Consider the following 27,689-nt stretch of genomic DNA (forward strand, 5'->3'; position numbering starts at 1 on the left):
ATTGTTTGCATTGTGTCTCCCCTGTGATAATGTGAGCACAGGGACCATATTCTTGTCTTTTTTGATTTCCCTGGTGTTTGTCCTTATCACAGTGGCCAGCACAGTGTGAGTTCTTAATAAGACTACTCTAGAAATCCATCATCAATCACAGATCTAGAGACAGAAAGAATCCAGAAGCTCATCTAGCCCTGTGGTTCTCAAACTTTTATTCTTGGTATCTTTATATTATTAAAAATTATTAAGGATCTGTCCAAAGAGTTTTGTTTCTGTGGGTTATATTTATAAGATGTTTATCATATTAGAAAAAAATTTAATTTTAAAGACTCTCTAAAAGGGTTTTAGAGACACCCACACAGGATTCTCTGGACCACACTTTGAGAACCACTAAATTCTAATTCACCTTCCATCTAGGTAGCACAGTGGATAGAGTGCTGTGTCTGAAGTCAGCAAGACCTGAATTCAAATACAGCCTTAGTCACTTACTAGCTGTGTGACCCTGGACAAGTCACTTAAATGTTGTCTGCCTCAGTTTCCTCATCTGTAAAATGGGAACAATAACAGCATCTACCTCCCAGGGTTGCTGTGAAGATCAAATGAGCTAATAATTGTAAAGTATTTAGTATAGTGCCTGATACATAGTCTCATAGAGAACACTTATAAATTTGGTGCTGTTGTTAACTCTCCAGAATGATGTCACATTGCTATTTCACTCAACCACTCAAACCTTCTATTCTGCAGTTACAGTCAAGGGATCCTCTTTGATGTTCCATATATGTAATGGGCTTTTGTCACCTATGTCAAGAATGGTCTCCCTCCTTCTACCTTCTGGAATATCTAGTTTCTTTCAAGGTCAGGATAACTCCCAAACTTCCTCAGTGAACTCCTCAGTGTTAACCCCCTCCCCAGTCCTGGCCAAAATCACTCTCTATGTTCATTTTATCCCCAGACATGTTGTTTCTTCTTAAACTGGGATCTAGTGACCCTAGGAGAAGTAGAGAGATTCAAAGGAATATGTAAATGTGCTTTCTCCCCTCATATTTTGATAACTGTGCTTCAATAAAATTGATTTAATTAGTAATCCTATGTCTTTTATTTTATGAATTTAACAGCAATATCCTGAAAAGAGGTCTTTGGATTTCACCAGTCAGTCAATAAGCACTTATTAAACACCTGTTGTGTGCTGAGCACTGTGCTAATCACTGGAGATACAAGAAAAATAAAAAGACAAGAGAAAGTCCTCTCAAGAAGTTTAAGTCTAATACCAAAGGGGCTTAGGACACCAAAAAAAGGTTAAGTAGAATGAAATCTCCTTTTAGGGAGGGGCTGCTTTGTTGGTTTTTTCTTTTTTCAGGTATTATCTCCAGTGCCTGGTATAAGAGCCTGGCATGTAATATACAATAAATGATTGCTTTGAATTGAATTGCATAAAAATCAAAATCCTTATCATTTTTCACACACAGAGCAGTGAGTAGGCAAATAAATCCTTTCTGAAGAAACGAAGCAGTCCCTTATACCAACGATATCTAATTCAAATCAAAACAGGAGCCACTAACCATACATAAAAATTTCTAGAGGCCACATATTGATTTAGAAAACCACATATTAACATTATCTAGGTCTTACTTCTTTTGTTCAATATTTCTTAATTACATTTTAATCTAATTCAGGCCAGAATGAGGAGTGCTGTGGGCTTGTGGGTCACACTGCACCTGGGCCTATACTGTCAGAAAGCAAGCCAACTCCAAATTAGGTCAGAAGACTAGGTCTAGCCCACTCACAGGGTCACAGTTACTCAGGGCATCAGTCCTAAGCTGGGTAACAGTGGAAGGTGAGGATGGATGGGGTGTTTGTCTACTATCGTTCAGGATCTGTGAAGTATCAGAGCTAATGAATACATGATTCAGGTTCTAGCTCCTTCCTTGGGAGAAGTTACCCAGCCTGGGTTCCAGCCCACCTCAGTGGTAGCTCTTACCTGATATCAGAGCCTGAGAATTCCTCATGGGGAAGGAGGCCGCAAGACCAAAAATACTGCTGTTGAAGATGGTGGCAGTGCCACTGAGGACCACCATGCAGATGATGGTGATGATGAAGAAGGAAAAGGTCCATGAGGAGGTGTCCACTTTCACCAGCACTGTTATCACCACGAACACCACCAGCAGAATGGCCAAGGAGCTCAAGACCCGAACATGGACCGACACCCTGCCAATGAGATTTGGTTAATCTGTTTGGCTCACTTTCTGGTCTGGAGGTTCCTAGGGGATCTCAAATGTCATACTGGGAGATCCAGTGCTGAAGAGGTAAATAGCCCAAGTCAGATGGAGGGATTCTCTGAGGGATTATCCACACCTGACAAAAATCACAAGGGAACTCATAGAGCCAGGAGGTAAAAGGTTCACCAGAAATCTGTGCAAGATTTGGGCATGAAGAAGAAGGAGAGACAAAGGAAATGAGGAAAGGGTTAAAGCTGCCAAAGAAAATGGGACCAGAAGAGAAGAAGAAAATGTCTGGCTTTAATTTCAGGAATAAAAGCTTGAAAGAAAAAAAAAAGTCCCTGTTTATAAGACTGGGATGCTAAATAAAACAAAAAAAAATTAGTTATTATACCGAATCTTTCTCAAAGTAGTTTCATATCTATTATTTAAGAACATACATTTAGAGCTGGAAGAGACCTTAAGAGAGCAATTGTGTTCAACCATCTCTTTTTACAGATGTCCCTCATAAGGTTCTTGTAAAGCTCAAAACACAATAATATTTATAAAGGGCAGAGCTCTGTGCCTGGCACATGGTGGGTATTTGATAAGTCCTTACTAGGCTTCTCTCTACACGTGTTTTGTGTGTGTGTGTGTGTGTGTGTGTGTGTGTGTATAGTGTGTGTGTGTATTTAAATATGTGTACACACATATATTTTGAAACCAAAGCAGGTTTCATCAGCCCCATTTAACATAATGTGGGGCCTTAGGTAAGTGACTTAAGCTTTGTGGTCCTTAATTTCCTCATCTGTAAAATGAATGAAGTTAATTAAATGGTTTCTGACATAGCTTTTGGGTCTAAAATACAGGCAGAGAAAATGAAATAGAGAGGTTAAATGGCTGGCCGAGGCCTTTCATTGAGTCAAAGCAAGACTGAGATCCATAATCCATTAGGCAATAAATAACTACCTACTATGAACCAGCCACAGAGTCGACATCAGTAATCAAGCAAGCAAGAAATGCTTAAGTGCCTACTATGTTCCAGCCACAGTGCCGACGTCACTAAACAAACAATAAACGCTTATTAAGTGCCTACTATGTACCAGCCATTGTGGAAACATTAATAATCAAGCAAGCAAGAAAAGATTATTAAGTGCTTACTATGTAACAGGTACTGTACAGTACCAGTGCTGATATCAATAATCAAACAATAAATGCTTATGAAGTACCCACTATGCACCAGCCACTGAGCTGACATCAATAATGCACCTACTATGTGCAGTCACTCTGCGGCCTGCTGAATGAGAACGCAGGTTTTCCCAGGACCCTGTTGTCAGAGTTCCCTTCACAGCGCCATCTTTAGGTGGCTCCTACAGTTCCCAGAATCCTGAGCATCCCAGCTATGGAACCGCCAACTGGGCCTGAGGGCCCCGGGGCAGGACCAGAGTCAGGGACGCCATCTCTCCAGGATGCCCGGAGGTGCTCGTGTTTAGCACCAGCTCCGGACTCGGAGGCAGCTAACTGTACAATCCGGGGGGAGCTGGAGGCATTTGTTTTAAGGATGCGATGGGGGCTGGTGCTCCCCTGGGGCCCTCTGTTCCACTGAGGGAGGGCCTGCATCCCACTGAGGGAGGGCCTGCGTCCCACTGAGATCCCCATCTGGGAGCGCTCTCCAGGCAGGAGCTGGAGCCCTGGCAGCTCGCCTAGGTAACTGCTGGCTCCTAGGGTAACGAGGGTCCGCTGGGAGAAAGGAACGTGAGTGTGAAGGAAGCTGCTGCTGAGAGAGGAAAGGCTGGCCCCACGTGGCTGTGACCATTCCTCTAGGCAAGGAAAGACGGAAGAAATGAATGGGAGTGAAGAGAGCACAAACCCTTCCCCAGTACAGTCTCTGGAGTCAGAGGCCACAGGCTCAGGTCTCAACTCTGACACTGAAAGCTCTTAGCCCTGGCCCTTAGTTTCCCTACCTGTAAAATTTAAGGGCATTGGACTAAATGACCTTTGAGATTTCCTTCCACCTTTAAATCCAGGATCCTCTGAATCACCATCTACCAACTGAGAATGTGGATGTGAACAGAAAACCTTGATGCTCAGTTTCCCCAGCTGTAAAATGAGGGGGAACAAAATCTTGGGTTCTTAATCTGGTCATAGATTTCAGGAGTTCTGTAAAAATTTGGATGGAAATTTAATGTTCATTAGTATTATGCTTATTAAAGTGTTCATTATTTTCCTTACCCTCTAAATGAAATTTAGCATTTCCTTTCATTATAAATTTTTTTTAATTGAGTGATGAGGCTTCTCCAGACTGCCAAATAACTTCAAAAAAAGGTTATGACCACTTCCTAGCTGTGTGACCTTGAGCAAATCACTTAACCCCAATTGCCTCAGCAAAAAAACCAAAAAGGTTATGATCTGTTAGAGTAGATGGTCTCTAAGGTCCTTTTCAGTGCTGTAATCCTTAGGCAGGATATAGTAGGTAGAGTTAGCTTCAGAAATGAGGAAGTTCTGAGTTCAAGAATCATGTCTGACACATTCTAGTGATATTACCTTTATCACTTTTTTTTAAAGAATAGCTTTTTATTTTCAAAATATATGCAAAAATAGCTTACAACATTCACTCTTGCAAAACCTTGTGTTTCAAATTTTTCTCCTTCCCTTCTCCCCACCTCCCATCTCCTAGACAGCAAATAATACAAAATATTACTTAACACTTTTTTTTTTTTTTTTTTTTTTGCTGAGGCAATTGGGGTTAAGTGACTTGCCCAGGGTCACACAGCTAGAAAATGTTAAGTGACTGAGGCTGGATTTGAACTCAAGTCCTTCTGACTTCAGGGCTGGTCCACTCTCCCACCTTAGCACCAACTAGCTTCCCACCTTAACATTTTTTAAGATAGTTGCCAATCAGTTGCTGGTGAGACTAGTTTCCTCACACCAAGGAAGGAATGGAGAAAACAACAACAATAAAACCGACCCAACACTCTCTCATTTCCTATTTATCCTGTTACAGCTCATTTGTACCAAGCTGCTTGCATATCAGCTACTGTGAGCCCCTTACAAAGGGAGTGATTTTTGGAGCCCGTGACACACAGTAGGTGCTTAATACATGTTTACAAACTAACTTCCAGCAGCTGGCTGTGGCTCTCCAACCAGGATGAGAAGACGCTGACCCTAAATGCACTGACAACAACCACCTAAGATACAGAGGACTCCGGAGAATACAGCTGGCAGGATGGAAGCCATCACATGTTCTCGACTCTAAGGGAATTAAGCGCCTGCACAGGAAGGTTACTTATTATAGACTACAGGACTTCTTGTCAACATAACCCTGGAGCAAGAGAAGAAAAAGATCTGAGGAGGAAACTAAGTGGATTTGCAAAGGGAGTGGATTCTAAGCTTCTTCTGGCCTCCAAGAGAAGGTCCCTCAGCTATCCGGATTTCTCCAGTCCGAGAAGCCCTGGTTTCCCTGAGCACATCCTGTCTTCTAATAACCTGCTGAATAAACTGGCCCCGTGGACCAGAACCTCCAGACGCGAGTCTGAAGCCCTCAGTAATTATGCCCTGGACTATTTTTAATGATCATAAAAATTTATGAAATGGCACCATGTGCAAAGGGGCCCACCCAAGCGCACCTAATGTTTAGTGCAGGGCTCAGTTAGCCGGCCCTCCTGCCCTGAGTGGAGAGAGCCAGGTCCCAGTCTGCTTGGCTTTAGGAGGAAGGTCAAGGCAGCCCTTCTAGAGACTCCACAGCTCCTATCCCTGGTTTAGAGCTACCCCTTTATTCTATGTGGCCGAGGGAGACGGAATAATTTGTTTGAAGTCGCTCCGCTAGCCCATGGGATTCTATTCCAGTCATAGGATTATAGATTCAGACGGGGAGCATGGATTTCTTCACTTGACAGATGATGAAACCGAGAACTGAGGAATTCAGTGGCTCGCCCAAGATTATAAGTAGCCAAGATGAGATCTGAGGATGACTTTCTCTGTGGGACCCTTTATATGGGTCAACTGGGGGACAGCGGAATAGCCTAGGGAGCCTCAGATGAGCGTCGGATGCACATTGCTGCTAAACTGGCAAATTCATCTTGACTCTCCTGAGGAAGAGCCGTCCTCCTGAGAACCGACCCATGATGGGAATGGGCTGCAGGCTTCACAGTAGCTGCCAGTCTCCCCCAGCCTCCTCCTACCCCTGCTCATGAGGGATCTGGACCCCAGGGGACTGATTTCCTCACAAATCTCCAAAATGTAAATCCTCCTCATAAGTATTTATGATGCTGCAAATTTAACATAATAAAACACTTGGCGATTATAGATGAGCCAGGCAGAAAGAGCTGGGTCCTCCACAAGGGGGAAAGAGGCGACATTTCAATCTCATGTATTAAATAAAAAACCACTTTAGTCAAAAACTATTTCCCCCCCAGCTTGGAAACAGATGGAAGACTAGAAGCACTTTCTTAAGTTGGATCTTTCAGCTTTTCCCTCCCCCTGCAAAGGGCAGATCCTGGTGTGGTATTACTGCACAGTTGTAACATCCCTTAGATATGAAGGACCACATATGACCGAAAAATTCAATATTCCCCACCCCCACCATGCCTCAGTTCCAATGAAGAACCTGACCTCCCTCCCTATTACGAACCAGCACAGACCCTCTTCCTGTAAAAAATGTATTGCTATCTTTTGCTTTTACCTTGTATTCCCTCCTTTTCCTACAAGAGATGCCTTCTTTGGAGCAAAGAAATTTTTTAGAGAGAGAGAGAGAGAGAGAGAGAGAGAGAGAGAGAGAGAGGGAGAGAGAGAATGAGGGAGAAAGAGAGAGAGAGAGATAAGAGAGATCAGCAAAAACAATCAATACATTTAAAAAATTCTGGCAATATATGTAACATCTCATATCTATTTTATTCCCAGCTCTGAAAAGAGGGGAGGGGAGGTGATGTACTCTCTCTATTTGCTTCCTTCCTTTCTCCAAAAGGTTTGGTGACTTAAGTAGGGAGAAGGGAAGGGCAGGTGAAGTGAGAGCTATAGATGCTATAGATGCTGGGGGAGAGGGAGAGGACAAGGCAGGTCCTTAATGGCTGCTGGGGGAAGGAGTTCTACAGGGGGCATCGAGGAGCACCCGGAAGGAGTCTTGGGATTGTCCGACATCCACTGGGGATTCAAGAGACTGGACTGGAAGCCATGGGTCCCAGAGCACAGAAAGAAAAGCAATAGTATGGGTTATGGCAACAGAGAATTCTTGGTGTGTGTCAGTGTGTGAGATTAGTGATTCTGAGTGTGCAAGGGGAACCTGTGAGTTCCAGCCATGTATCTGGGACTTGGGGTGAGATTAAAGGGGAGGAAAGTAGAGGGAGGAGGGAAAAGAGATGGGAGGAGGGTAGTGACTCAGCATCTTCATTTGGCAAATAAGAAGACTGAGGGAGATAGAGGCTAAATGCCTTGCTCAGAGACACGGAGCTAAGGAAAAAGGCTGGATTTTAACTCAGCTTCTTGCTGACTCCAGGTCCAGCTCTATCTACCACCCTCGCTAGCTGTCCTTCAGCATCTGCACAAAGGTAATGATGTGACTTCTTATATATAATGGATCTCACATTGCTTGCCTTCTCAATGGCTGGAGGAAGGGCTGGAGGCAGAGAAATTGGAACTCAAATTCTAAAAAATGAACATTTAAAATAAAGATAAAACAAAAATACAGTAATAATCACATCGCACATCATATATCACTACCTGTAAAGTTGTTGGGGAATAGCCAGGTGGCATGGTGGATGGAATACTGGTCCTGGACTCAGGGAGACTCATCTTCCTGCATTCAAATCTGATCTCGGACACTTCCTAGCTGGGTCCTTGGGCCTATCACTTTACCCTGCTTGCCTCAGTTTCCTCATCTGTCAGATGAACTGGAAAAGGAAATGGCAAATGCTCCAGTGATTTTGCCAAAAAACTCCAAATGGGAGCATGGACAGTTGGACATGACTGAAATGACCCTAAAACAACAATAACAACAACAAGGTTGTTAGGATCAAATGGAGGTAATGCGTGTGTATGTGCATACTTGAGACTTGTGTGTATGTGCATGAGTGTGTATATATATATATATATATATATATATATATACACACACACACACATACACACATACATACATATACTATATACATAGATATAGACACACAATGTGTATCTATGTATATATGTAAATTAACAAACATATATACACTTGAATACATCCATCCAGCTTTCTATCTTTCTATCTGTCATCCATTCATCTTCCTTCCTCCTCCTCCTCCTCCTCCTCCTTCTTCTCCCTCCTCCTCCCTCCCCTTCTCCTCCTCCTTCCTCCTCCCTCCCTCCTCCTCCTCCTTCTTCTCTCTCTCTCTCTCTCCATCCATCCATCCATCTGTCTACCTATCTATATATCATCTCAAGTGCTTCATAAATCCTAAAGTCTGTGGAGCTGCTGGATCGTGGAGTACACAGTGTTTATAGCTCCCTACTTGGTAGAACAAGATTGACCTGTGTGGACATGGGGCATTCATTTCCCTTTGCCCATCCCTCTCCTCCCCTCCAAGTAATTATATTCTGTCCTATTTTTAAGAGAAGCAGATTTTAGTTTTTCTGGAGCAGTGCCATCTAGTGCTCAGGACATGACCCTGCTGATTTACATCTCAGCAAGCTAAGATGTACTGGACTGGACTTATGGTGACTTTGATGGAGGACAGACAGCTCAATGCTAAGCAACCGCCAAAGTTTTAAAGCTGGTGCATCATTATTAACAATAACAACAGCAAAACTAGAATTCATTTAGTGCATTAAGGCTTGCCAAGCACTATATAAACATTATCTCAGTTTATCCTCAGAAGGACCCTAGGAGGTAGATGCAGTCATTATCCCTATTTTAGAGATGAGAAACCTAAGGCTGAGAGAGGTTTGTCTCTTGCCCAGGGCCACATGGCTTTTCTGAGGCAGAGAATGCAACTCTGATGTTAAGCGTAAGGCTCTTATTGGGCAGCAGGGATGAGTATTAGTGGCTAAAGGCCCTCTCTGACTCAGAAGAGATGGTAACAAATGGAAGCTAAAAATAGATTTAGACCCTCAAAAATCATAAAGGAGGGAAAAGAACCTACTTGTGCACAAATGTTTGTAGCAGCTCTCTTTGTGGTAGCAAAGAATTGGAAAAGGAGTAGATGCCCATCAATTGGGAAATAGCTGAACAAGTTGTGGTATATGAAAGTAATGGAATATTATTATTCTACAAAAAATGATCAACAAGCTGATTTTCGAAAGGCCTGGGAAGATTCACGTGAACTGATGTTGAGTGAAACAAGCAGAACCAGGAATACATTGTACACAATAACAGCAAGACTGTGCAATGATCAACTATGAAAGATTTGGGTTTTTTCAGTGATTCAGTGATCCAAAGCAAGTCCAATATACTTTGAACATTAAATGCCATCTGCATCCAGAAAAAACTATGGAGATTGAATGTAAATCAACACATACTATATTCACTTATTTCTCTCTCTCTCTCTCTCTTTTCCCTTTTGTTCTGATTTTTCTCTCCCAACATGATTCATAAAGCAATGTGCATCAAAAATAAATAAATGAATAATGTCCACACCAAAAAAATTTTAGATTTAGAAGTAGAATAGTTCTAGTCCATCCCCTTCATTACAGAAATGAGCAAACTGAAGCCTTGATCTATGAAGGGACTCATGTAAGGTTACCCAGATAATAAGGAGCAATGCCAGAACTTCAGGCTTCAGGTTTGCTCCTCTTTCCATTACAACATAAGACCTCTGGCCTTGACGGAGATTTTTAAGGCAGCCTTGAGTGATGAGTTCCAAGACTCATACCCCAAACATCCTAGTGGGTCTGGCAGGCACTCTTATATAGATGTACTGTGGACTAAACCATATGAAGAGGGGACAGCCACAAGACCCAAGACTTGGTGGGTGCTGGGAAAGTTCTTGACAGGAAAAAAGGAGATTTATTGTAACCAGGAGCCACTTGGCACAAGACACCTTATAAGAAATCACACCAGGTACTCGATGTCTATGCTATTGTTGGAAAGCCTCTTCTTATCTGGACTTTATGGGGCTCTCATCATGTGGCTGGGGGCTGGGATCAGGATGGAAAAGGAGTTTTGTAAGTAGGGAGAAAAGGGCGAGTTCAGAGAGGGCTTCATGTCTTAGAGTGTGGACAAATGAGCTGGCCCAAGGCCACGTTTCCAGTAGGTCCCTCTGCTGTCCAGTCACATGGACACTACTGATCTATTGGTCCAGAAAAACCCTTTGATGGAAGACCTTGCCATTGTCACTTCTCTACACTGGAGACCCTTCCCCTGATGCAGCATCATAAGGATTCTAAACTTAGTTACTAAAGGGAAGAGACAACAAGGGTTGATGCTCTCATCAACCAACTGTGGCTAACGCTTATCTAACCCCACACCTGTTTTTGTATGGTTCTGGAACCGAAAATGGTCTCAAAAAACATGCAAAAAGAGACAGTTAGATTTGGCCCACAGACTATAGTTTGCTCGCCCCTTCACTTAGAAGACGATTTTTAGGGCTGGGATAAGGAGGGAATAGGAAAGACCTGCAGTGTGAGTGTAAGGAGAAGGGCCTTTAAATTCAGGGTTTGCCCAACAAACCTTGGCAAGAGGTAAGGGAAGACCAGGTGGAGGTTTGGGGGACCGTAAGTAGTAGTTAGCCTACACTCTGAAAGAATGGAGGACACCCAAGAGAAGGGGGATCAGGGAGGGAAGTAGGCCATCAGGGCCTTTTCCTACCCAGACCCACCAGTCCAGGAGGATCTGGGGAGCTTTCTAAGCAAGCCAGATTGAAGACATGACTTATTTGATGTTCAGTTTTTGGTCAGTGTTTCATGACCCCTTTGGGGTTTCCTTGACAAAGATACTGTAGTGGTTTGCCATTTCCTTCTCCAGTTTACCTTACAGATGTGGAAACTGAGGCAAAGAGGATGAAATGATTTGTCCAGGGCTACATAATCAGTAACTGTCTGAACCTGGATTTGAACTCCAAAAGATATATCTTCCTCACTCCAAATTGGTGCCACCTAGCTGCCTGATTTAGAGCTGAAAGGAACTTTAGAAAATAGTCCAGCTACACCCAGCGAAAGAACCACTACATTGAATTCCCAATCCCTCTATTTTTGTCTGCCTGCATTTTTGATTTCCTTCACAGGCTAACTGTACACTATTTCAGAGTCCAATTCTTTTTATACAACAAAATAACTTTGGGCATGTATACTTATATTGTATTTAATTTATACATTAACATATTTAACATGTATTGATCATCCTGCCATCTGGGGGTGGGGTGGGGGGAAGGAGGGAGAAATTGGAGCAAAAAGTTTGGCAATTGTCAATGCTGAAAAATTACCTGCATATATCTTGTAAATAAAAAGCTATTAAGAATCAAAAAAAAAAAAGAAAAAGAAAACATAGTCCAACTCTCCCATTCTGCAGATTAGGAAATTGAAACTCAGGGAGGAGTCCTATAGCTATTAAATATCTAGTGTAGGATTTGAATCCAGATCTTCTTGACTCCCAATCCAGGGCTTTATCCACTGCACCATGCTGTTTCCTCTCCCTCTTTTCTGAGGAGAAAGAGGAGAATATTGAGCTGGGTGGGGGGGAAATGGTTTGTCACAGGGAGGGAGGCTGGGACACAAGAGGAGTTAGGAGACATATTCCTTGGTAGAAGTTTTCTGTCCCTTCTTCGATGCGGAGGGGGCAGGGTGTGGGGGCAAGAAGGGAGATGCCACAAGGGGAAGAAACTGCTTGTGATTCCTCAGGGTGTTTAAGCACATCAGGAAGTGGCCCTGGGGCCGAGGCATGTTGCAGTGTGTTCTGTGCATGGGAGACGAGGCAGAGAGAGGTTAAACCCAGGATTTAGGAACCCCTGGGAGAGGAAGTGAAAACATGCAGCTCACTGGGGAAGAGTGAACTGGTCACTGTCCTAGTGCCATGTGACAGCCCCTACCCCCAGCCGGGGGCTGAGGTCAGGCCTTACATCTGGGTGTTCTGGGGCAAGCCGGGACCGTTCTGGCCACTGTTTTCTCATGTGTGAAAGGTAAAGTGTAGACTCGTCTCTCCCAGCCGTAGAACTGGGGGAGCAGTCCCTCACTGACTTGGGGATTTACCCGCACTGAAGACTGGCTTTGCTGCACATTCTTATCCCTGATCTTTGCCAAATCACCCTCAGCTACAAGGAAGGGGAGTTATCCCAGCTCTGAAAATGGATCCACAGACAGCATCACAAAGAAGCTGGACCTGTGAGTCTAAGACCAGGCGGCAGCTTAAATGAAAGCAAGCACTGAACCATGATCTGAGAGCTGGCAGGGATCTTCCCTTGGCCATTGAGTAGGTGCTGTATGAATATTCTTCCCTTCCCCCTTTGCGCTCGCCATTACTTCCTTCCCTCTGCTCATATCTGGAGCTCTCTGGGCCAGGAGCACCCTTGACAGACATAGCTGGGCCAGAGGGCCTCAGGCGAAACAGCTACTACTTCCTCTTACAAGTAAACTCCTGTGAAGGGAGGATTTCATGGACACCCATATCTCAGAAGAACTCTGAGTGTTGCGGCTGTTCAAAGCTGCCAGTCCATGGGAGAGGAGAGCCAGCAGAGGGAAGAGACCAGACCGTCTACCAAAAGATGATTAAGGCCAAAATTCTGTTGGCTAATTCTTCCAACTGATCCAGAAGACTACGCACTCTAATTTGAAGTTCACTCCTGCTGTACCAGCTTCTCCTTTCCTGTGAGCGTGGTTTGGGAATAGATCACACAAGTCTCTGTCTCGAAGTTCTCTTGTTCGTGAGAAGCTGGGATTTCCAGAGCACAAGGCACTTACCTCGATTTATAAATCCAACATTTAAGAAGAAAGAACAGCCTCTGGATTTAGAAAATTCAGGCTTCCAAAGAGATGGGCCAGAGTCTCCAAATCCCTTTGTCTAGGGTCTATCTTAATTTGTATGAATTTAATTACTGCTTTCTCTCATTCAGGAGATGTGCCTTGTCGCTGGACTCTGTTCTTTAAGCAAGTTTAGGTCTCCCATAAAGAAGGAAACTGGAGGCAACAGTTGAGTCTGAGCACAGGGGTCACATTTGTTGACTTAGGTATATTGCAAAACAAATTACTGAAAAGCAATGGTTTAAAGCAAGACTTTCAAACTAGCGGATGGAATGTTAGAGCCATAAGTCAACCCCATATTGTACAGATGGGAAACTGATAGGAAGTGAGTTAGCCAGGTCAGAGGTAGAAAATGGCCCAGCTAGGGCTTAAACCCAAGTCTCTGGACTCCCAAGCCAGAAGGATTCTTTTTCCCACCTTCAGAGACGAGAACAGTCAAAGATGGAAGAGAAAGGAGCACAAGCAGATCTCTGTAGGCAGGAAGGAGGGGAGAGCTTCACAGTCACTTACCTGTTGACTAGCAGGAAGTTCCCTATGAGGCACAGAACGGAAGGCACTGTTGAGGCGATGGAAATATAACTCTCAAAATAGTTCTGTAAATAAAGAAACCAGAAAGTGGATAAAACGTAGGAAGGGAATAGAGTCAGATACTCAAAGTAGACACCAAGTCCCTCCCTGGTTAGGATCCAGTTTCTCCACATCTTTTTAAGAATATAGGGCCCAGGAATGAAAGAATAAAGGAAAGGAGGAATGGAGAGAGAGAGGGAGAGAAGGAAAGAGGAAGGAAGGAAGGAAAGAAGGGAAGAAGAAAGGGAAATAGGGAGGGGAGAGAGAGGGGGGGAAGGAAGAGAGGGAGGAAAGAAGAAAGGGAAGAAGAAAGGAAGGAAGGAAGGGAGGGAGGAAAGGTAGAAAGAAGGAAGGGAGAGAGGAAGGAAGGAAGGAAGGAAGGAAGGAAGGAAAAGAAGAAAGGAAGGGAGGGAAGGAAGAAGGGAGGGGGAAGGAAAGAAGAAAGGGAGGAAAAGGAGAAAAAAGCATTTATTAAGTGCTTACTATGACAATCAAGTGAATCCAATGGCATCAGAGATACTTTCCCTAATTCCTTACTAAGGAAGAATGAAATTGTGGCATTAGTTTAACTCTCAGATTTCTATAGCTCAAAGCCCTTCTCCCTCTCCCATTCCCAGTGGCCCAAACTGTCCCCATCTTCCACATCCTGTGCATAGTTTGAATGGGTAAATCCTGAAACAATGGGAAAGCAAGCAAGCATATTTTTAAAAAAATCACTCGTCTTCATGGGAACTACTTGTAAGGAGGTCATAGCCCCATGGTGTGCTCTAGATACATTTGGAATGCTGGGTCGCCATGTCCATAACATTCTAGCTCACCTCTTCCTCCCAGAAAAACTCTGACTCCTGCCTCTTGGAGCCCTGAGCCCATTTCCCAGCCAGCTGCAAACCCCTAACAACACATCTCCAACTCTAGCTTTTGTCTTCCCCTATCAGAATGTAAGCTTTTTGAGGGTAAGGATTGGTTTGCTTTCTTATAGTTCTATCATCAGATTGTGACACAGTAAGCACTTAATAAATGATCTTCCATTCATTCCTGACCCCCACCTTCTAGGAAGGACACCTACAGACTGAAAGGGGGACCAGGCTGATGAGGAAATGTGAAATCACACTATATGAAGAACAGTTGAAGGAAGCACCCACCGCTTATTCCCAAGAAGAATATAAGCTTCTGGAGGGCAGAAATGATTTCATTTTGGTCTTTTTTATTCTCAACCCAATAGGATACAGCACCTTGTACCAAAAAAATCATACTCTAAATCCTTCATTTTACAGATAAGAAAAATGAAGTGACACATTCAAAGTCACAAAGAAAAAGCATCAGAGGTAGCTTCTGGACCCAGGCCTTTGACCCTGGGAGCCAGGACTCAGGCCACTGATTTCAGTTTTGTTTCTTAAATTGAAACAAAAAAGAATCAATCTTTAGTTTTACCAGAGTTTGAGGGAAAGAGGAAACACTGAATAGCATTATAACTAAGAACGTGGCCTATGCCTTTCCCTCTTGGGAAACTTTGTCCAGCTTTGTCTCTCTTTCACTGGGGCTGTTACATAAGGTCAAACCAAGCTGGGGCAGTGACGCAGAAATCAGGGTCAGGTTAGCACTGAAGTGCATTTTCCTGGAGTTAGAAGAAAGGCACGATGGCCCAAAGGGGGCACGTGAGACGGGAAGCTGCTCGTGTCCCCTTCAATGAGAGTGACAGATGCCACAACAGCCCAAGGGGACATCACGACCCAGCACACAGAACATCCAGATGCTTATTAGGGAGGTCAGGCTGCAGCTTGATGAGCCCTGATTCTGAGCCAGGTCATGTCCCCTCAGCACCTCTGCCCAGCGGAGTTAACTCTCCTCACAAACTCTCCTCTGCTCTTCTCTCCTCCCCGGGCTCTCTCTTCTCCCCCTCCCCAAAGAGTGAGCCGGCCATCGCCCACTGATTTTAAGAACTTAGTCAATTTTATGCCTGAGCACCAGGGGGATTGCTCCAATACTGGATAGTCCCGGGCACTCGGGTGTTGAATGACCCCTGGGTGCCCAGGCAGGGTCAACTGGACCTGGGACTGAACTAGGCTGACCTCTATGGCATCTTAAGGATGATAACTCAGGACCCCTCTCCTGACTCATCCAATAAAGCCTCTGCCAATTTGTGTCACTTCTACCTTCACAAAATCAGCCCCACCCTAGTACAATCCGTCATCATATCTTCTTTGAATGATTCCCCTGGATTCTTAATTGATCTTCTTGACTCAGTCTTCCTCATGCTCCAATCCACCCCCCCCCCCCAGACCTGCCAAAGTGAAAGTAATCTCACAGGAAAATGGGGATAAAAACAGGACCCATCTTCTAGGACTGCTGTGAGGCTCAAATCAAGTAACATAAAATACTATAAACATATACAAGTATTATAAAAATCCAGATATTATTATCACTAGTAGTATTATTAAAAATAGTAATAATAGTAATAAAAGTATTACAAAGTAGTAATAGTAATAAAATATAGTTATGATATATCATTCCCTTGCTCAAGAAACCTCAGTAGTTCCTGCTTATCTTTAGGATCAAAAGAAAACTCCTCTATTTATTATTTAAAAATCTCCACAACCTGGCCCCATTTGAAGGAACATTCTAAGGTGTCCCAGAGAGGAAGGATTCCTTCAGCAGAAAATCTTCTTCCTCTTCATAGAAGGATTTCAGGTAAAGGGAGATGAGCCTTTTTGGGTATGTCATGGAGAAGCCTTTTGTCCCTGCACAAATTGAATTAAGTGCCCCCTGAGAGCCTTTCTGTTCTCATGAATTCTGGGTAATTCTGAGATTCTTGGGTAATTTCTACCACCCCAACTTCATTATGCATTATTCTCCTTCATATACTCTTCAGACCAGCTTTCTAGTTATTTTTTCACACATGACCCTTCACCTCCCACCTCTGAGCCTTTGCATTAGCTGTCCCTCATGCCTACAATTCCATTCCTCTTTGCTTTCACCTCTTAGAATCCCTTGTTCCTTGCAAAAGTCAGCTCAAGCATCACCTGAAGCTTCTCCTGAACCCCAAGATGCTCACTTGCACCAGTGCCTTCTCCCCTACAGGTAGTCATCTCAAAGGTCTTTCAGTTAAATAAACAATTGCTACAAATCATGGCTCGATTATTTTTTGTTGATTTCCTGGCTCCACAAAAACAAGGGGGAAAATGTCACTACTAAAGATTCAACTTAGAAGTTTGTTTTGCAGACAGACAGAGAGACACACTCCCTTTCCTGATAGAAGGTAAGTTCTTTAAGGACAAGGACTGTTTCATTTGTGTCCGACATTGTGCCCAACATGGTAGAACTTACTAAATAGTTCCTAATTCTTCATTGACAGAACAGGGAAGAGGGTTTGAGGAGCTTCAAGCACCCGTTGAGTCACATGTTGAAGGTCACACTGGCCAGACAGCATCAGGGACAGGATTTCAATCCAGGCCCTTCGCCCCAGAGCAGCATTTTTTCCTCTGCTCCCCATTGCCTCTCCTTGTGAACTGCCTTGTCCTGAGGACCTCAATAATGACTGATCACCACCCTCCACTCAGTCCTCCTGCACACCCATGAAGACGAGCTCCCCTGAGGCTTCAACCTCCCCCCCAAGCATCTCCTCCATTCCTTAACCTTTATTCTCACTCCTCTGATTCAGGTTTAGACAAATTAGCTCCCACTCTCAGGCAGTGCCCTGAGCACAATTTCAAAGATAATTTTTAGTTTTTCAGGTTTTAAGAAAGGAGGAAAAAGCAGTAAAAAATGACCAAAGAAGGCATTTTGCTGTCATAAAGTGCAAACTTCCAAGCACATTGTGTTTCACGTTATAGGCAAAAGGCCTAGACTTTCTGGGAATATTCACAGGAAGAGCTGAATTAGATCTGATTCAATGGCCTCTGATCCCTTGAATTTTGAATCTGTGACTCTAATTTGGCCATGGCACTTTATAAGGTGGGCCTTAGTCTACCACCCTGTTCAAGCACTTATTAAGCACCTACTGTATATCAGACAGAAAAGCAAGAGGACATCTGTAGTAAGAAAGGTGGCCTTGAGTCAGAAAGACTTCAGACTCATATTGGTGGTGGGATCCAATCCCTTAATCTCTCAGTGTTCCAAAGATAAGAAAGTAGAAAGGGCTTGTCAGTCTCCTTTAGAGGAGGGAGTTTCCTGTGGACTCATTTTTATCCCAATTAAAACATAGACCCAGCCCCACCCCTCCAAAAAATAAGTATTTACCAGGCACTGAGATAAGTACTAAGGACACAAAAACAAAATGTAACTCAAGGGGCTTCTTCTTTCCCCTTCCTTTCCCTTCAGGTAAATGATAATACCCAGCATTTATACAGCACCTACTGTGTGCCAGGCACTGCACTAAGTGTTTTACAAATATTATCTCATTTGATTCTCACAACAACTCTGAAGGATAGTGCTATTTTTATCCCTATTTTACAGATGAGGAAACTGAGGCAAACTAAGAAGACATAACTTCTCTCGAATCACACAACACTCATTTTCAATAGTATTTTATTTTTCCAAATGCATGTAAAGCTAGTTTTCAACATTCACCTTTGCAAAAGCTTTGTGTTCCAAATTTTCCTGCCTCTTCTGTCTCTTCTCCATCTCTCTTCCTTCCCCAAGATAGCAGCAATCCAATATAAATTAAGCACGTGCAATTCTTCTAAACAAGCCATACAGCTCTTAAGTGTCTAAGGCTAGATAGGAACTCTCTATCCACTGTGTGATATGGAAAGGAAGTCAAGTTCAAGGCAGAATGGGAATTGTGATGGTGAAGATGCCCAAAGAGCCTTGAGAGATTCAGAGATTTCTAGTCTGGGATCTGTGGTGGATAGATTTCAGGGGACCTGAGAACTTGGGTGGAAAGAGTTTGGGATCTCACTGGGGTGGGATTCCCTCCCCAGACATAGATGGAAACTTATCTAATAACAGTGCCAAGGGAACTAGCATCTACATAGCTTTTGAAGATTTGTAAAAACCCTTTACAAATATGATCACACATTTGATCCTCAAAAAAAAACCAAATCTTGGAAGGGAAGTGTTTTATCATCACTCCCATTTTACAGATGAGAAAAATAAAGTTGATAAAAATTTGTGACTTGTCAAGAATCACACACCTACTAATGTGTCTGAGGCAGAATTCGGTCTTCTTGACTAGAGTTAGGAAGACAGATTCATATTTTGCCCTGGACACTTATCAGCTGTGTGATTCTGAGTAAATTACTTAATTTTTGTCTACTCCAATTTCTTATCTGTAAAATGGATTTAATTAGAGCACTAAACTCCCAAAGTTGTAGTGAGGATAAAATAACACTTGTAAAAAAAAAAAAACTGAAAATGCTATATAAATACTATTATTATTGTTATCAAGCCAACACATAATAAAGGTAGAAAAAATTTTTTGGATTTAAAAAAAACAATTTTATTTTAAATACACATTGTTTTATGAATCATGTTGGGAGAGAAAAATCAGAGCAAAGGGGGAAAAGAATGGAAAAGAAAATAAGAAGTGAACCTAGTATGTGTTAATGGATGAAAAATTTTGCCATCTAATAAGATTTTTGTCTGTATCTTTTAGGAAATTTTGATCCTTGATTGACTTACAGAACCCATTGGAAGTCTTCTTTCTCCTATTCTTTTATTATTCTTTTTGTAGACATCAGCACAACACTCTGTGCCTCACACTTGTTGGCCCACTTCAGGTCACCACTGGCCATATATTAGGACCTACTGACACGCATCAAAAAGCTTTTGAGTCACCTACAGTTTGGTTTCTGTAAAGATCATCGTTCCATAATTGGTGGCCATATAGCATCTCTAGGAGAATGCTGGTGTTTAAAATGATGGATTTTTTGGGGGGAGGCAATTGCACTTAAGTAACTTGCCCAGAGACACACAGCCAGGAACTGTTAAGTGTTTGAGACCAGATTTGAACTCAGATTCTCCTGACTTCAGGGCTGGTGCTCTATCCACTGCCCCACCCAGCTGCCCCCCAAATGATGGACTTTTCCCGAAATGAATAGCATGATTCACAAACAAGAATGGTGCCCAATTTGCCCAGTGTGATACCCAAGGCCAAACTCTTCCTCATGTCCAACTCTGGGTCCTCATCCACCAGCAGTGTCTTTCGGAGACATAATATGTAGGCACACTGATGGACTCACTCAATAGGCTGCCCATCCCACTGCATGGATGACAATCTGTGTTCACTGGCCGCTTTGTCCAGAGTGGGTGGGCAGGCCCCTCTCTGTGGAGGGAGTAGTAGTCAGAGTAAGGAATTGGTTATCTGCGTGTCCCTACCACTGGGGTGGCAAAATCTCCAGAGCTTCAGTGTCAGCCTAAAGCCTGTGGAATAATTGAATGCTTGGGCTCATGATCTTTGTTCCCAAGATATAATGGCTCTCTTGTCTGCCCAACAGGGAGAAATATGTTCTCGCTTCTGGGGACCACCAGAGAATCATTCTGTCCCAGGGCAAGGGAGGACAATTCTTAACCAGCCAGGGGATAAGCTGTATACCCTGAGCAGAACTATGAGATCCTTGAAAACTGGGATTTTTTTTGGTTTTTCTATCTCAGTCCCTTAATACATTGCCTAGTACACAGTAAGTCCTTAATAAATGCATGTATATTTGAGTGGGGGCGAAGTACAATAGGCCAGATAATTCTCTAAGAAAATTATTACTAAGGAAGTTCAGTCACAACCAGCAGCCTGAAGCTCAGCGTTCTTTGGCTACAAAGCCTTGGCAGGCTTTCATGATGAGGCGGATGGCCCTTAGCGACAGTAACCAGAACTGGGGGCAGATTAGCTGGTGGTCACTTATCCAGTCAGCTCTAGTTCTCTCTGTGGGTCACCGGTGATCCAGGCCCCCACGGGTACTTCCGGCTGGACAAACCGAGCAGAGGGGATATGGGAATGCACAGGCTTGTTTCTGCCATTTAAAAAAAAACAAAAACAAAGAGGAAGACAAAAAGAAGGAACTTATGGGAAGGGGAATTATTTTCAGAGGAAGCTATTACATTCTACAGGCCCACTAGGCTGGTTCCTAACAAACCAAGAGAAACAAAAAGGCAAGAAAAACTCCACAAGTTTCAAATAAATACTGTCAAGGAATTCATTATCTTCTCCCCTAGACCCAATCATCCTGAAAACTTTCTTCTTTCTTTTTCTTTCTTCTTCTTTTTATTTTTCACTGAGGCAACTGGGGTTAAGTGACTTGCCCAGAGTCACACAGCCAGGAAGTGTTAAGTGTCTGAGACCAGATTTGAACTTAGGTCTTCCTGACTTCAGGGCTGGTGCTCTATCCACTGCACCACCTAGCTGCTCCTCCTATCATTTTCTTGTCCCCTGGATTCACATTCCCAGTTGTTCGGCTGTTTCAATCACGTGAATCTGTGACCCCTTTTGGGATATTCTTAGCAAAGATATTAGAACGATCTGCCTTTTCCTTCTCCAGCTCATTTTACAGATGAGGAAACTGAGGCACGGTTAAATGACTTGCCCAGGGTCATACAGTTAATGAGTGTTTAAGGTGGGATTTGAACTCAGGAAAATGAGTGCCAGATCTGGCACTGTATTCACTATGGTAGCACCTAGCTGCCTTTATAACCTCAATCATCTTCAGTTCTTCTCTCCCCCTCATCATCCCATAGTCAATCTATTGTAGAGATCTAGCAATTCTACCTCCAATACATTTCTCATATATATCCCCTACTCACCATTCCCACAACCATCACCCTAGCTTAGCCCCTGGACAATTACAAAAATCTCTGGAGGGGCCTTCTTGCTTCCACTTCTCCCCTCTCAAAAATATCCTCCACACAGTTGCTCAAGGAACTTGGTGGCTCCCTATCATCCTGGGATAAAATTCAAATTCCTCATCTTGGCATTGAAGGCCCTTCATCGGTTGCCTCTTCCACCTTTACAGACTTAATTCCCATCACTTGATTTCACACACTCTACATTCATATGCCAGGAAATCACTCCTTCCTTACCTCCCTCCTATTTTAATCCTTAATTTCCTTGAAAGCTCAGCTAAAATGGCATCAGTCCTTCCTGTGACCTTAAACAAATCATTAATTACTCTGGGCCTTATCTTTCTTATTCATAAAGTAGCATCCATTCTACTGTACAATTAGAGAGCACTGTCAATAAGTAAATCAACAAGTAATTAAATTAACAAATAATTTACTTATTGATGTGTCCAGTCTATTTCTCCAATAGCATGGAAGTTACTTGAGGACAGGAAACATTTTTTCCCTTTTTCTTTAGCTTTCCGGTATCTAGTACAGTGTTTTTGTACATGGGAAATGCTTAAATAATTGTTGACTTGAAATTGAACTGTCTTAGCTGCTGACAGGAGGAGGATTTGTTAAGCCCTGAGCCCAGTACATTACAAATTCAAATAGAAGTTATTTTTGGATTACCCAGTGTTTTTGGATTCTTCAGGGCAATGCTCCCCTCACTGGCGCTAATGACTGAGGGTCCACGGTAGGATTTCTATTGTTATTTATCCCTCAAGACACCCTGAGGGGCCAGTCAGTAAAATTACCCCTAAGGTACAAAGAGGAACACAAGGAGTCACAAGGATAATGATCTGCTAAGCCATAGACATGGAAAGCCAGGGTGAAAAATGAGGAGAATAGCATCTCCTTGGTGAAAATGGACACTCCACATGGTCAGTTAGAGGCTGATGAGTGGGAGGGAAAGAGGATGAGTCAGTCAGCAATCAGCATAGAGGAGGCTGATGAGTCAAAACGGCTTCATCTTTGGTCATTCAAGATAAACTGGTTCTCCTATGAGTCTTAGGCTCAGAAAGTTGGGTCATAGACTGGAGTAGCAGGGGTTGGTCATCCTAGAGCTTGTATTTCATGTCCTTTATAGTTGGTTCCAGTCTATCTTCCCAGGCCCATTGTACCTCACTCACCACCCCCCCACACACACACACCCTCTATTTGGGCAAAATAAACCTATATTCCCTATATTTCCAATATTTCATTTCTTGCCATTATTGCCTACCTGCCTTCCCTTTTCTTGTTCTATCCACATAGGGTATCATACACTTATCTACAGATATTCTTAAAAGTTTTGGATCTTTGAACCTTCTCAAGATATTTTAGGGTTTGATGACCAGGTCTCTTTCTTTAGGGCCATGTCTTAAACCAAATCCACTCTGATTCTCATTGATTGGTCATCTGCAGGTCCCAAGCCAAGCCCCATTTGGTCACTGTTAGGATCCTAATTGTCTCAGATTAAATGTAAATATCAATGACATCATTAAAAAACCTAAGATTTATCCTCAGTTTCTCCCTCTCCTTCCCCCCCCCCCATGGCCAATATGTACACACACACACACACACACTCACAACTTCAACATGCCACTTAACCTTTACGAGATTCAGTTTTCTTATCCGGAAAATGAATAAAGAGGATTCTGAGAAAATGAAAAAGTAGGTAAGAAAGCTTTCAGCTCTCCAAAATTCCTCCTCCTCCTCCTCAAAAAAAAAGAACATCAAGTCAGAGGGAACATAGAGTAGCTGAAGTAATCAACTGTCAGGACAAAGCAGTTGTCCTAAAACAATGTGAGAAGAGCTCAGGAAAGATTTAACCTCCAGCATAGGAAGTTTTGGTCTGAATGAGTGCAAACACCTCCAGGCTCTGCAGAATCAACAAACAACAAGGTCTGGGGGCAAGTGGGACTAGGAGGAAGCATCCCCTTCAAGAACTTTTCACCTTACACCCAGTACATGGTCATTTGGGAGAGTAGAAGATTAGAGTATTTTTCACTATCTAAGTTATGCCAAACATGGCTGTGCTGATTGGACATGTGTTGGGCTGTGGCTGTGGAGGAGAAGGAGATAGCACATGAGTGGTAAGTGTCACAGGGGGCAAGAACCTTCTGGCTGTGGGCACTGGCAAGACAGCAGAGACCCTGGTTTCAGTTCCAAGTCAGAGAGGACAGCTAGAATTTTTAGTCATCTGAGGGACACAAGGAACAAGAGCATCTATGGGACGGCATGGCCGGGAGGCCCTAGCTGTGGCTTAGAGATGAAAAGGAGAGCCCAAGGTTGGGACCCAGGACAAACTTCAGAAAATAACAGTAAGAAGGACCTGAGACTTGGGGTATAATTCCCCATACCTCAGGAATAAAACTTGATTATAGTAATAACTACTGAAAACAAAAGAAAATAAAAATAGTAAGTAAAGAAGAAAGAACCTAACAATAGATAATTACTATGGGGATAGAGAAGATTTGGCTTGATAACCAGAGGAAGATAATGGAGCTTTAAAAAAGCCACTCCTTTTTCAATTAGAAATGTTAAATGGTTCCAACTACAAAAAGAGTTCTTGGAATAACTCTGAAGGGAAAAAATAACTTTAAAAATCAAATAAAGGAGATCAAGGAAAAGAAAAAGAAAAAAATAAGAGCAATCTAAGAAAATCATAAAAAGAAAGTCAACTAACTTTAGATAATCAAAAACTTAAGGAAGAAAATGATTTCTTGGGGCAGATAGATGGTGCAGTAGACACAACACTGGCACTGAAATCAGCAGGACCTGAGACACTTAACACTTCCTAGCTATGTGATTCTAGGCAAATCACTTAACCCTAATTGTCTTAGGGGGAAAAAAGCAAAAAAGACAGGAGAAGAAGAAAACAATTCTTTAAAATCTAGATTTGGAAAAGCAAAAGCTTTGGCAGTGACATTCTAAAACAGCAAGATAATAACAAAATAATTTTTAAATGAAAAAAATGGAAGAGAATGTAAAACATCTCATCAGAAAAACAACAGATCAAGAGAACAGATCAAGGAGAGACAATATTAGAATAGTCTCACTGCCTGAGGTATGACCAAAAATGAATCTTAATACAAAATATTATAATAAATTATCAAGGAAAATTACCCTGAAGTTCTTAAACAAGAAAGCAAAGCAAAGAAAGAAAAAAAATCTACTGATCAATACCTGAAAGAGATACTAGGAGGAAAACTCAAAGAAATATCATAGCTAAGCTTCAAAACTTCCAGGTTAAGGAAAAACATATTAAAAGCAACTGGGGTGGGGTGAGGGAGGGGGGACTTTAACAAGTTAACTATCATGGAACTACAATAAATTACACAAATTCTAGCAGTTACTACTTTGAAGTACCATAGGTCCTGGAATATTATGTTTTGTAGAGCAAAAGAGCTGGGGTTTTGAACAAGGGTAACTTACCCAAGTAAAGTTAAATATAATCTCAAATGGAAAACAACAGGGCAAGGTAATAGAGCAGAAGAAGAGGATAAGGGAGTGATATTTGGACAGGTGGGTAAGCTACAGAATAGGAGGACAAAATAGCAGATAGAAGAAAAGTAGAGGAGTGAGGAGGAATAAGGTAAATAGGATGAAAAGGATAGTAAGGAAAAAGGAAGGAAGAAAATACACAACAAATAATTATAGCTTAACGGGGTCCTCAAATTACTGCCTATGGGCCAGATGCAGCAGCTGAGGATGATTATCCCCCTTACCCAGGGTTATGAAGTTTCTTTATTTAAAGGCCCACAAAACAAAGTTTTTTGTTTTTACTATAGTCCAGCTCTCCAACAGTCTCAAGGACAGTGAAATGGCTCCCTATTTAAAAAGTCTGAGAACCCCATAGTGTCCTTCCAAACACAGCTCTGTGCCTTTCCTGCCTCCCCCACCCCAGCATTTCTCTCTTCCTCTTGAAATCACTTTGTATTTACTTATTTACAGACTTGCCATGTCTCCCTAGGAGAAAGGAGGCTCCTTGAGGGTAGGGATGGCATTATTTTTGCCTCTGTATCCCTATTGCCCAGGACTGGGCACATGATACATATCAACAATGGGATGAGGAAATTGAGGTTTTGGGGAAGAAAAATGGCCCCTCTAGAGTCCCTGCTAGTTTGTGGGAGGACTGGAAGCCGGTCTCCCATCTCCAAGGCCTTCCTTTGTTTTCTAGCAAGGCCCTAAGGCCCTTAGAATATGAATGGGATGAATTCACCCACAAAATAAAAAAAAGAATAGTAGATTAGAAATTTGAATTCAAAATATGTTCCTTTTGGGAAATACTATAAAAATGAGAGATACACATAAAGATAAAGGACAGGAGCATAATTTATTGTGTAAAAAGCTGGGATAGTTGGCATGACCTCAAAAATAAGGCAAAAATAGATTTAATCACAAGAGAAAAATAGGGAAATTATATTTTGTGTCAGCAATATTACTCATTTAAATTGACTAGACAGTATAAAATACCGAAAGCATAATTGCCAAAACAGACATAGGAACTATATGAGCATAAACATAAAATACTTTTTACATAAAGTTAGATCCAAATAATTGAAAAAATAATTATTCTTCATAACTAGGTAAAACCAATATAATTTTTACAATGATAATTTACAATTTTTACCTAACTAATCTATTTATTTGAAGCCATCCCAATTAGATTACTAAAAACTTATTCTCCTGAGTGAGAAAAAGTTTATTTGGAAGAACAAAAGCTCAGGAATTTCAAAGAAACTAGGGAATAAAGATTTAAAGGAGCAGATTCGATAGTATCAGACTTTAAACTATATTATAAAGTAAGAACCTATAAAAGTTGAAGGATAAGAGAGATAATTTCAATTATTTTAAATTAAAATTTTTTGGCATAAATAAAACCAATGTAGCCAATTACAAAAAGAATGTAGGAAAATGGGGTGGGGGAAATTTCATAAACACTCTCTCAGATAGGATATGATTGTATTGGAATATTGCTGTGACTTAGGAAATGATGACCTGGTTAATTTAGAAAAACATGGAAAGACTTGGAGCTGCAAAGAAAAATGTTATCCATCTTCAGAGAAAGAGATAAGTGGAAATATCCTTAGTGTGGTCTTATATATATATGTATGAGTGTATATAGCTATGTATATGAATATATATGTTTAATTTTACCCTTCTTTAGGGAAGGGAGAAGGGGTAAGAAGACGGGGGAAATATAGTAAAAAGTGCATAAGCAAAACAAAAGAAAATCTATAAGGAAGCAAAGAAAAACTGTGTAGCTTTGAAAACAATGTGTAATATTTCTTAGATAGGTTTTCTTGAAATGGAAATTTATCGTTTTATTTTGAGTCTTCTCTTATTCTGCTGTTGTACATGTCAATTTTTTTGTTTTGCATTTACATCTAAAATGAATAAAAACCATATAAAAATTAAATGAATGAATCAGATCAGATGGTATGTAAGATCCCTTTCATTTCTATGACTGAGATTCTCTGAACTACTTTGACATATGACTCAGGACAAATGGCTCAGATTCTTTACCCACTAAAATTTGCACCCACTTTTGTTTTAATCTTTGCCAGGATGGCTGCTTTGCTATTTTTGGTAGTTCAACTGGAATGATTTGGGGATGGGCCATTTGTTGGATCTGTCTCCTTGAGCCTTTCTTGAACAGAGGGCAGATCCTGAAAGAGCTAAACAAACCAAAAACCCCTGCCACCCATTTAGATGGTGGAAAGCTTGTCGCAGTGACAGGAAATCGGTTGGAATTTTGAAGCTACAGGTCCTCAGGTACCCCAATTTAAAAAAACAAAACAAGCAAACAAAAACCAAACATTTTCCCAGATAAGTTCCATGGAGGACAAACAGGGGGGATGCCACCATTTTGAGTATCTCAGAGGAAAGAAAATAGTCATCCTTCTTTCCCTCTCTTCTTTTAGTCGAATTTCTTTGCCAATACATGCCCTCTTGTGATAATACTTGGTCCTTCTAGGTATCATCCTGTATTTTCAATGCATTGGTTTCCTGAGGAGAAATAACTGTACTCTTTGAATGTCAAAGGTCACCATTGGTCATGCCTTTGAAAGAATCATCACAGTTTACTTTGTATTATAGATTTCAAAGGTTTTCACATGTGTTAACTCATATGATTTCTTAGCATGTGTGAGCTAAATGTAACTGAGAGGTCCCACGACCTCTTTAGGTTTCAGTTCCCTCATCTGTAAAATGAGAATG

At 42.0% G+C, this 27,689-nt stretch overlaps 1 protein-coding gene across 1 annotated transcript in view; it reads right to left on the reverse strand.

Moving 5' to 3' along the window:
* SLC29A3 (solute carrier family 29 member 3) overlaps positions 1 to 27,689 on the reverse strand; it is a 72,718-nt gene that overhangs the window by 10,103 nt on the left and 34,926 nt on the right. Inside the window, exons 3-4 of the mRNA XM_012547968.3 lie at positions 13,620 to 13,702; positions 1,973 to 2,199 (exon numbers count right to left, since the gene is read on the reverse strand). Coding sequence (XP_012403422.1) covers positions 1,973 to 2,199; positions 13,620 to 13,702 — 310 coding nt within the window. The remainder of the gene's footprint in view (positions 1 to 1,972; positions 2,200 to 13,619; positions 13,703 to 27,689) is intronic.

This window comes from Sarcophilus harrisii, chromosome 2, assembly GCF_902635505.1.
Source record: "Sarcophilus harrisii chromosome 2, mSarHar1.11, whole genome shotgun sequence".
Lineage (NCBI taxonomy): Eukaryota > Metazoa > Chordata > Mammalia > Dasyuromorphia > Dasyuridae > Sarcophilus > Sarcophilus harrisii.